The following is an 11,527-nucleotide window of genomic DNA, read 5'->3' as shown; positions in this document are numbered from 1 at the left end:
ATCCCTGCAGCAGCTGACTGAGGTTGTGTAGTCACGCTGGTGCGAACACAGCAAGAGCTCCAAGAAGAACGGAAGCCGCCTTCTGAGGATATTGACATTGTCACCATTCCAGCTGGGAAAACTTTAGCCCAACTTAGGCCATCTTCTACATTTCTTCTTTTGAGGTCTCCCAGGCCTATCTCTCCTTTCGGCTCCTCTTCCTTCTCCCGGAAGCCTCCCTGACTCCTACACCAACGATACAGCTTGCCTATTGGTGCAGTCACCTGCAAAAGCTGAAGGGATCTCATCCAAGGTTTCCTTCAAACATCGGGACGGGATGGCAACACTCACGTACCAAGAGAGCATGAAAGGTTTAGTTGTTTATATAATGTCAGTCTCTGAGGTCAGCAGCTCCCAAATGACTTGAGAGCCAGGAAGGGGAATAACGGGATTTTCACTGTGGCTCGGGGGTGGTGGTGAAGGTTCACCCAGGGAGGGGCTCTGTGACTCTCCTTCCCTCTGACAAGGAAGAGAAGCCCCATCCATGCTTGTGGGCTTGTCCAGATGTGAGACGTTAGAAACGAGAACAGGGAGGGGTTGAGAACAGGGAGGGGCTTAAAGGCTGCACATCCAAAGCTGAGCCAGGCCCAACATTTTACACACATCTTGTGTTTCCAGGCTGATCCCTTCTCCATGAGGAAGAGCTGACAATGTAGAGGCAACTGGAGGGATGAGATGAGGCCCTTGAGATAAAACGCTGGGGAAATAGCTGGGCAGTGGTGGCGCACACCTGTAATCCCAGCACTTGGGAGGGAGGCAGAGGCAGGTGGATTTCTGAGTTTGAGGCCAGCCTGGTCTACAGAGTGAGTTCCAGGACAGCCTGGACTATACAGAGAAACCCTGTCTCGAAAAACAAAACAAAAAACCAAAACAAAACAAACAAACGCTAGGGAACGAAGAGTTTCAGCCCTAAGGCATGGAACTGGGAGTTCTCTCTCCAGATCTCCAGCCTTGACTTAGGCAGCCCATGTCCCCCTCCACCCAAGTCCATCCCCTATAGGTCTGCCTGACACTTGCCACATTCCTCAGCTGGGTCTGTCTTCAACCGATCTCCCAGCTCCTGCTCCCACATTCCCTCTGGACACTCCTTTAGTCTGGAAATGCCATCCCTCATCCCTTTCCTGCTCCTGGTCCCCAGATAGGACATGCTGGTCCTTCCTGTTTGGGATGGTTTACTAGATAAGGCCTGGCGTGGAGCCCATCTGTCATCATCACATGACTCAAAGCTATTTTGGGCAGGACCCTTGCCTATACCAAGTGTCCACCCTGGCCCTCCTGGTCCTGGTTATCAACACTCCTCCAGGAATAGGGCCAAGAACCAAGGGAGCTATCCAGAAGGGCAAACACAACGGCTCAACTTCCATCTAGCTTCCTGTTCCTTGACCCCAGATGTCTTTGATAGCTCTAGCCCACAAGTTAAACCATGAGAGAGACTGAGTGGCCCTGGAAGTCATAGCTCAGATCAAACTGTTCTTAGGACAGCCAAAGACAAGTGTCTGCTCCCAATGCCACAGAGAAAATTGTTATTGCAGCTGCTCTTGTTTAGGTATGTCTGGCTGTCTGAACAACATCTGCCTAGAGTTTGTCTCTTAAAGACACAGCTGTGGTCAGTGGCTCCAGTCCCTGCTCTGCCTTACTCCCTTCCCATGAGCTGTCCCACTTTGGACATCCAGGCATACTCTTGAAGTGTTGCTCCCTCACGAGGCAAACGAGGATGACCGTCCTGACGGTCAGAGGGCACCTGGAAAGGTGAAGTGAGTCTGCACAGTACATGATTTGTAAGATGTGAAGCCAGGCTTCAGAGGTCACTCCCTAGGTTCTGATCCTAATGCCATGCTCCTAACTGTACTTGGTTAAGGATGCTCGCTGCTCAAGAGCCAATATTCTGAAGCTAGCCTGAGCTACGTGGCAGAAGTCGTACCAGGCTGGCAAGATGTCTCAGCCTGTAAAGTGTTTGCATCGCAAGGCTGACGACCTGAGGTTTTTTTTTGTTTGTTTGTTTTTTGTTTTGTTTTTTTTTTTTGTTTGTTTTTTTGAGACAGGATTTCTCTGTATAGCCCTGGCTGTCCTGGAACTCTGTAGACCAGGCTGGCCTCGAACTCAGAAATCCACCTGCCTCTGCCTCCCAAGCGCTGGGATTAAAGGTGAGCGCCACCACCGCCCAGCAACGACCTGAGTTGGACCTTAGGACACATGTAAAAGTGGAAGTAAGAACCACCTATCCCCTGCGGTTGTCCTGACTCCCATGTGCAGACGGAAGCATGTTCTGTATACTGACTGAGTGGTCTTTGCTGCCTATGGCGTACATCTCTGGGATTTTTGGTGTGTTTGTTGTTTTTCTCCCTCTGCCCAGAACACTACAATCCACTTTATCTCTCGGGACTGCTTCCCGTAGGTTCCAAAACCAGAAGTGCTTCTTATCAGGAGCTAAACAGCCCAGTGGTGAATATGCGTTAGTTTGTATACAAAGACAGGGAAGAGGGTTACAAAGGTCCTCGGATCTTCTGGTATGGGCAAACTTGAAGGAAGATAGATTGTTTAGCACTTACCATTTTAACCACTTAGGCGGGGCATTTAGAATTCACTATTGCCAGAAGGGAAGTTGGAAGTAATGGCCAAGGACACTCCCAAAGGAGAGGCTCGTCACACCAAGTCTCTGCAAAATCTGATTTGTCCTAAGTGTTAATCATTACCATAGTGGTTAAGAAGGGTTCTATACTATTAGAATCCTAGCTGTGTGGCCTTAGCCAGATAGTATAACTTCACTGAGCCTTGTGGTTCTCATCTTAAAGCAGATGACTGGTGTAAGGATTTTTTATTTTTATTTTTATTTTTGGTTTTTTGAGACAGGGTTTCTCTGTGTAGCCCTGGCTGTCCTGGAACTCACTCTGTAGACCAGGCTGGCCTCGAACTCAGAAATCAGCCTGCCTCTGCCTCCCGAATGCTGGGATTAAAGGCGTGCGCCACCACTGCCCGGCGGTGTAAGGATTTAATAATTGTAGAACTCGCCTTCCAGCAGCTCACCTCTGCTTTACCATCTTTCTTTCTTTCTATTTATTTATTTATTTGTTTGTTTTTACAAGGTTTCTCTATATAGCCTTGGCTGTCCTGGAACTCACTCTGTAGACCAGGCTGGCCTCAAACTCAGAAATCCACCTGCCTCTGCCATCTTTCTTTTTAATTTCAGACTTATCTGGGCTGCTTCTGCACCAATGTAGCCACATGGGGCTGCAAAGATTTCAAACTATGCAGGAAGAGCTGCTCCCCCTGGTCCCTCTAGGGCTGTGTCTGATGGAGGGATAGCTCAGCTCCCATATGTAAATAGAGTGGTAGCCATGACAAACTGTCAGTAATTGTCATTAGCAAAAGAACACCAGGGTCTCTAAGGGCTGCACCTTTGAGTGCAAGGGATAAGATCGTCTGTGTGGAAATGATCCTACCTACTAAGGTCACAAGGCATAGATGGGGAATCAGACCCAGAAGGCACTGGCTTCTCAAACACCAGAGCAGGATCCCATTGGATGATGGTTCCATTTCCTGCTTTTCTTTTTCCTTACACACACACACACACACACACACACACACACACACAGAGAGAGAGAGAGAGAGAGAGAGAGAGAGAGAGAGAGACAGAGACAGAGAGAGAGAGAGAGAGAGACTTGTGTATATAGTCTTGAAAAAGTAGCATTCGTAAAGCAGTTAGCATAGTGCCCGCTGCATGTGCTGTTCTTATTTAACTATAAAAATATATAGAAAACGATGCTCAGGGAAAATGAGTCTTTGTTTTGCATTAGAGGAAATCTGAGTTAGACTGAAAAAAAAATCCATAATGATCTCTTGGAGTTCCCTTTCAGTTTGTTTCTTTCCCTGATAGTGAGATCTTTGAGCTTAGCCCACCTGTCTCCACCCAGCATCACAACTGTGGGGGTTGAGGTTCCATTCACTGCTCTTAGAGACAAAGGCTGCCCTTTGCTAATTACAATTTCTGATGGGTTGTCATCACCACGGCTAGATATCTGTCTGGCTTTGCGGTGGAGCCGCTTACAGCTGGAATCAGGATGAGAGGAGGCGGGTGGGCAGGAGAAATATTCCTTCATACATAACATTGAGGGCACTTAGTACGAAGAAGTTAAGTCCGGAGACCCGCAGTCATCTCTTAGGGACTCGCAGCGCTGCGGAGGTCCGCATTCCAGGCAGCTGAACACAGATAACCGGTCCCCGAAGAGCCAACGCCTGGTTTGTCCAGCGGGGATCGCGGTGCTGGCCGTGCCTCGAACGGCCTTTTCCAGTTGCAGCCGCCCGGGAGCGACAGGCAAATCCCACCTCCGGCCCCGCCCGTCCAATCCGTCTGGTACCGAAGGCGACACTCCTAAGAAGAAGCTCGCGGCTGGAAGGGGAAATCCAAGCTTTAAGGGTTCCCGACAGGTGTCTGAGAGAGAGGGCGGAGTCGCGATAGGAATGATGGAGAGGGAGGGGCGGCGCTGCCCCTTTAAGAGGCGGCGGCCGAGCGGGGACCTTTTCTCTTTCCCCGGAAGGAAAGCGGAGCCGGGACTGGGCGCGCAAGGTGGGGAGGTGCGGGGCTGGGCGGTGGGGAGGCGGGGCGCGAGCCGGGGAGGATCCCTCCCTCCTGCCCTCCTGGAGATCGAGGGCTTGCCTTTCTAGATCCTCCACCTAGCCGAGGTCCAAAGAGCTAACACCTTCAAGGGGGCGCGGCCGGGACCATCTAGGGTGCGGGGTGCCCGGAGCCGGGAATGGTGACCGGTCCACCGGACCAACGTGAGAGTAGACCCACGGATCTGGAAAACGGATTGGAGGAGCACCCCGAGCAGACGTGAAAGTGACCCGGACTAGGGCAAAAAAAAAAAAAAAAATTGCCTGCCTCCCGGTGCAGCCGCTCTGCGGGCTCGGGTGTCCTCTGGCGGCGCCTGGAGCAGGTGAACCGTTCGTCACTCCCGGTGCTGAGCCCTCTAGCGATTTCGCCCGGCCCGGTCCGGCCCGGCCCGCAACCATGGGCCCCGGCCCCCGCCGCATACCCCACGCCCCTGGCTGGATGCTCCGCGCCCTGGCCTTGATGGTGGCGGCTTGCGGCCGGGTCGCCTTCGCCTTCAACCTGGACACCCGATTCCTGGTGGTGAAGGAGGCGGTGAACCCCGGTAGCCTCTTTGGCTACTCGGTCGCCCTCCATCGGCAGACTGAGCGACAGCAGCGCTACCTGTAAGTCAGCCTGGAGGCGGTGAGGTGGGGTGCAGAGAGAGGGGTATGTGCGCGGATACCTGACCTAAGCTAAACTGGAGCCCTGGGCCCGCTGACTTCCAGGCCTGCTGCTGCTGGCCTCTCCTTGTGAGCCAGGATTAAGAGGGCGGGTACGACGGCAGCCCTCCGATTGTGGAGCTTGGCGGCAAGTGGAGGATGGGGCGTGGGGGGCAGTAATCATGGCAAGTGCTGACCTGGCCAGAACCTGTCTAGACGCGGCCGCTCCACGCTTCAGACATCTTCGGAAGTAGGGTCTTTGTTGCCCAGCACCCTGAGAATCCAGTACCTAACATTAGCTTCTCACCCTGGGCTAGGAGAACTCAGAACATTAAACACCTATTATGTCTCTCTTCCCCTCCTCCTGGAGAGAACCGGAGAATAGACGAGTTCAAGCCCCTATTAGCCCTCTCATTTAGCCTGCGGCCAGAGCAGCCACGCCCTCTGCAGAACCAGGCTGGACCACACTTCTCAAGGGCTTGGCATTGCAGAGTGAGGTGATGAAGAGGCTGGGCAATTCGGAGCTGTCCGGAGGCTCCCTCTGACCCCTAGAGGAACGGACAGTAGAAGACAGAGAAGGCGCTGTCTTAAGCCTCCGAGGCCAGAGCCCACCCGGAAGTAGTGGGGGTACTCCCACCAGACATCTCCCTGCATTCCACAGATTCATGTTGAATCAGCAGCCCTGAGTGTGTTTGTTTTGGTTTGAAGAGGGAAGTGGTGTTTTCTCTTTTCTTCTACTCTTCTTTGCAACAGCTGCAAGAAGCGGGAAGAGCCCAGCAGAGTGGAGGAGGGGAGGAGATTGCATCCAGCCACCTGCCCCTCCCTGGGCACACTCATGCCCAACGGGTCATGTCCAGGTGTCTGAGGTTTCTCTGCCTGAGTTCCGTGTGCTGAGGTTGGCTAGCTGAGGGAAGAGGGTGGCCAGAGGAGGTGAAACTGCCCAGATGATCAATCATATAAGCCCCTCCTACCTTTTTGAGCTGGGTGGCCTGCCAGGCATTTACTCCCACCCGGCTTCTGACAGTTACTAAGTCAGAAGACACAGTCAAGGTAAAAGTGTTGAAACCTCTCCCTGCCCTGACTGGGGCCTGTAGAAACTTGAGGACGTTTGGAATGTTCAAAGTCCAACTCAACTTCAGTCTTTGCCTCTGCCCTGCTGGCCCAGCCCCTGTCCGTACTGCCCACCTGGACTTAGTCTCTACCCTACCTGGCCCCAGCCAAAGAAGGTGGATCCACCACACCCTTCCAGGCCTGACCTGGCAGATTTAACCTTCTACCTTTTTGAGGCCCTTTGATAATACATAGTTGCTACAGCAGTGCGGTGGCCTCCCCCTAGCCCAGAGCTTTCAGATGTTCTGATGTTGAAGGTGCATGGCTGGAACTAACACAACAGAAGAGATTCTGCAACACCTCCATCTTGCTCTGTTCTGCGACCTTGAAGACGATATTACCCTCTCAGGGGCCAGTTTCCCCCTGAAGGAGGTTGTACCTGGATCTGTATGCTCTCTCTTATCTCTGCTGGCCTGTGAGAGGCACCTTGGCATTGTAGAGAGAGAAGCTGAGTGTTCCAGTCCTGCTGCCGTGTCTTGGCTCTGGCTCTAACACCTGAGCCTTAGTTTCCCCAGCCCTGGAGAACACACCTTCTTAGAGTTAGTGGTATTTGAGTGTGATAGTGTGTCTAGAATGGTCCTGGCGTGTCCAGTCCTCCAGGGGACACCAGTAGGCTCTGGGGCTGAGCTAGGTAGAGGTGTACTTCCTTCACCTATGGGTCCCACCCGAGTTGAAAAACTTCTGCTACCCTCCCCAGGCAGCTGCAGAGAACACCGAAACTCACAGACCTCTAAGTGCAGGTGGTTCTGGCCAGATGGGTCTTCTCTGCCTTGCCCAGAGCTGCTTCTGTGTGTTAGCTCTGTCTTCATCTTACTGAGTTCAGCTCTCCTCCGTCCTTTTGGAGGAAGCAGCTGGGATTCACTATAACCAGCTGCGTAGCCAGATGTGAACAGCTGCCCGAGTGTTCTAGGGAACTAATACGTCAAACTGCAGCCTCAGATTCTGTCAGTCTCAAAGTGCCCTTGGAAGAGTGCAGTGGCTCACGGTCCTTCCTTTGGGGTCTGCTAACTTCTCAGAGAACCCAGAGCACCATCATGGTCCCTGGGAGATGAGGGAGGGGAAAGCATAGCTTCTATGTATGTTCTCAAAGATTTCTGCCCAGAAGTGGTTAAAAATCCTAGATAGACTCTTTATCTCTATCCTGGGGTACCCCACCCATAGCCCAGGTTTGCGGAACTCAATATCTGATAATAAGAATCTGGGGCAGCCAGGTGGTGGTAGTGAATGACGTTAATTCCTGCACTGCGGAGTTAGAGACAGGTGGATCTCTGTAACTTTGAGGTCAGCCTGGTCTACAGAGCAAGTTCCAGGACAACCAGGGCTACACAGAGAAACCTTGAAGGTAACAAAAAAAGCAAAGCCACAGCCCCCCCAACAAAAACAAAAGGCAACTCCCTCCAAATGGATAGACCACTCACTTCAGTTCTGTCGGTCTGTCTGTCTATCTATCTATCTATCTATCTATCTATCTATCTATCTATCTATCTATCTGAGACACAGTCTCTTATGTAGCTCTGGCTGTCCTAGAAGTTGATTTGTAGACCAGGCTGGCCTCAAACTCTTATCTCTGCCTTCCTCTGGCTCCCACGCTATGATGAAAAGCGTGTGCCCTCCTATCTGGCTCACTGTTGTTGCATGAGCCCCCTCAGAGAGAGAAGAGCTGTTCTCTGGGAGGTGGTAACCGACCCTTCCTGCACCTGCTCTGTTATTCCCTCTTGCTCTGGCCTGACCCCATTGGCTGCCTGTGGAGATTCCTCTGGGCTCCCCTCCCTTTCACCATTGGAAGTGAGGGTGTCTGGGAAACCTGGGAGGGAGCAGCTCCTGGAAATGAGGTCATGCCTAAGGTAGGCAGGAGCCTGCAGGGCTCACCTGCTGTGCTCCCTGGGCAGGGCGGGTTCCTGGCAGCCTTCGTGGCTCGTGCCAGTAGAAATGGCACAGCAGCTGTGGCTGTGGGCACAAGGCCTGCATGTGGTTTATCCTTATCTGCTGGCTTTCTCCAGTGACCGTTCTAGGCCAAAGGACTTTAAGATGGGAAGGAGGTAGAGGAGGGCTGATGTTGCAGTAAAAGAAGCAGCAAAGAGGGATTGGCATCCCGTGGGATGCACCACAACGCAGAGAGGAAAGCAGGAGGGTTGGCAGCTTGCTGATAGACCAGGCTACATAGTAAGACCCTGTCCATTGCAGGAAAGGGACTGAGGTTAGATAATTCAAAGGGTCAAATATGGAGTACCTACTGAAAAGCCAGGAAAGAGGAGAAGTGAGAACATCAGCTTCATCCTGTTCACCTAAGATCCCGCCAAGACAGTCATCCGTCCTGTCCTCCTTTCATCTTTGTCTTTCTCTCCTCCCTCGAGTCCTGTTGCTCTGGTTCTAGAGCTGAGTCACCAGGGGAGAGGGGGCAGAGTGGGCAGCATGAGGAGGGGGAGGGGAGGGTGCCAAGGGCAGCAGCTTCAGCAGCTATAGGAGAGCCTCTGGGGAGGTGGCTAAATCCGGCAGCCTGGCATAGAGCTGGCATCCACAAACAGACTTCCCTCCTACCCAGGCAGGAGTCACCTCTTACTCCCACGCCTGCATCCAAGTAACCAAGACCCCCAAAGAAGTCACTGGGGGCTCCCCCAGATCTCCCCATAGATGGCACCCCACTCCTCCCCGAGAGGAAGTTGAATCAGATAGACTTTCTTTGAGTGCCACCACGCTCCCAGAATCCCGAGGGCCTCTTCCTCTTTGGGGTGAGCCAGCCTGGTGCCCCGAGCTCTCTTGGGTCCCATTCTCTGGCCTTCTCAGATAATGGCATTTTCTGTGCCCTTCTATTAGTTTGGAACTGCTTGGGAGGAATGGAGGTGTAGAGGGCTGGGCAGCGAGAAGAGTCCCACTCCTTGCACATTGAGCTCAGGGGCTCCCCAGAGGCCAGGAGGGGCTTTCTAGTTGGAGCCAAATGAAAGGGTGGAGCAGTTGAGAGCTCTTGGTCTTCCATTTCACCCATCCATTTCTTCCTGGGGTGCTTGCCGTCCCTCCCCCGCAGCTTGACTCCAGGAGAGGGAGGTCCTATCTCCCAAAAGCTCTGTCTAGCCATCTCCACTTGTCTTTGCTCCCTCTGACTGTGGCTGGGAGGTGGATTTAGTGGTGATCTGGAGGAGGTCCGTTTTTAGATTTGTTGTTTGTTGTTGTTGTTTTGATCTGGACCCAATATCATTTCGTAGTACTTTACATTTTAATTTACATACCACGAAGGTTTGGTCCAGTCTGGGGATTCCCTAGCCCCGACCTTACACATACCTGGCTCTGGCAGGAGGAATGTGAACCCTAACCCCGAACCCCCTTCCTCCATCTGTGTGCAGGCCTCTGGCTATAGACCACTGCATCCCGGGCTGGGAGCCAGAGGGCCTTAAAGGGCCTCTGAGTGGGCCAAGTAGGAGCTAAAAATACTCCAAAGGGTGTGGGGGAGCTCCCGTTGGAATCTCTCGGGAGGGAGGAGCCTAGGGATTAGGGAATTGGCCCCTCCCCAGTCCCCACCAGTGGGCACAAGGCTGGCACCCCACGAGAACAGGAATTCGAAGACTGTATGGAGTCTTATGCTAATACAGCCATGGTTTGTGCTCAGCTCTGCCTGTTCCGTACCTCAGGAAGCTAAGAGGAGAGGTCCCTCCCTCCCTCAGTTCCCTCCTAGTGGAGACAGATTTGGGAGGCACGGAGACCCTGCTCCTCAGACACCTCCAGATAGACAAGTTAGGCAGGACAGTGGCAGCCATGATGGTAGTACATACATTATACACTGCATGCTCCCCAGAGCGCCCTTTCATCCCCTGGAAGCCTACAGGCTCATTGTACCCACCCCCCTCCAACCAACTCTGAGCTTCATTCAGACACTAGGCCTATCCCTCCCTTCCCCCAGTGACTGCCTGTTATCCTCAGGATGTGGAAGTTCTACTTCTGTTCAGCCCTCATTCCTTCTAAACAATGAAGTAGTCTGTCCTTTTCTGTGGGTCAGGTTCCCTAACCTGCAGTATTGGAATTCCTGGGTCCCTGGAGAGTGTGGAGCCGAGCTCAGGGCAGCGCTGGTACCACAAAAAATCCAGAGCAATCGTGTTCATGTGCCCACTGGGTGCCTTCTTAGAGAGTCCTTTTGCAGGAATGAATTCCCCCCCCCACCCCCTTCCCCCCAGATCCTGGAACAGAGAGTTCATCTGGGATTCCCATTTTGTAGATAAGACACTCAAGACTCTCAGGGAAAGGAAATCACTCTGGAAGCAGGGCCCTAGCTCAGGCTGAGGTGGTCCTTCCCCACAGGCCCTTTCTTCTTTGTCAAGCATGCCAGGGGGTGGGTGTGTACCTGTGGTGAGCCAGGGTAGTCAGGCAGGTACCCTCCCTAGCCTGCCCAGAGGTTCGCTAATGGTCTGGCTGGTATATTTCTTCCCTTATCCCTCCCTAGGGTGCTCAGAACACTACTCTGTTTGGGGAAGCTTTTTGTGCCTGCCCTTAGGAAGAGCGGCCACTGAGGGTGATGTCTGAGCTGCCTACGTGAGATCCAGGTCCACCCACTTCCTAGTACCTCCAGGCAATGCATTCCTGACTCCTTGTTAGGTGGAGACACCCCAAGCCCCAGCATGCCTGGGCCCTGCCCTGCCCTGCCTACTCCCTGTAGCCCTCACTCCCAGGTCCAGAGCAGGGAACAGCCATTGCTCAGCACTTCCAGACTGGCCAGAGGCCTGGAGCCTGGGAGCCTCAGGGCCACAGCATTGCTGGGCTAAACAGAGGGGCACCTGGGACGTGCTGCTTGCTACCCAGGCAGCTGAGTTGACAGGAAGGTGCTGAGGGCATGTTCTAAGACGAATATTGAATATTGATAGGAGGGATGTTCTAGGAAGAATATTGATAGGGAGAAGATACAAGAAAAAACTTGATTCTGAAGCTGGGCTGCTCCAGACACTATCTGCCTAGCCTGTGGTAGTTGGAGATTTTCTTTTATAAATACCCAGGGATTGTCTGAGATAGGGATTTCAGGACTGATCCCCTGTCTGCCCTGCCTAAGTCACCCTTTTGATGTGGAATGGGGCTCCAGCGTTTTGGCCCCCCTTGTGGGAATTTCTTGGTGTTCCCAAAGATGGATTCTGAGGATAAGGTGACAGAT

The 11,527-nt window shown here is 52.9% G+C and overlaps 1 protein-coding gene across 2 annotated transcripts in view; it reads left to right on the top strand.

The window, feature by feature from the left end:
- Positions 1 to 4,557: 4,557 nt before the first annotated feature.
- Itga3 (integrin subunit alpha 3) overlaps positions 4,558 to 11,527 on the top strand; it is a 31,404-nt gene continuing 24,434 nt past the window's right edge. The window contains exon 1 of one of the 2 annotated variants that reach the window (XM_031354466.1): positions 4,558 to 5,253. In XM_031354466.1, the coding sequence (XP_031210326.1) occupies positions 5,048 to 5,253 (206 nt within the window). In that variant the 5' untranslated portion in view covers positions 4,558 to 5,047. The remainder of the gene's footprint in view (positions 5,254 to 11,527) is intronic. The other variant, XM_031354469.1, reaches the window with a different exon arrangement.

The sequence above is a fragment of the Mastomys coucha genome, unplaced genomic scaffold (genome assembly GCF_008632895.1).
Source record: "Mastomys coucha isolate ucsf_1 unplaced genomic scaffold, UCSF_Mcou_1 pScaffold5, whole genome shotgun sequence".
In the NCBI taxonomy this organism is placed as follows: domain Eukaryota; kingdom Metazoa; phylum Chordata; class Mammalia; order Rodentia; family Muridae; genus Mastomys; species Mastomys coucha.
The sequence above is the reverse complement of the archived record's forward strand: the minus strand, read 5'-3'. Positions and strand labels throughout refer to the sequence as shown.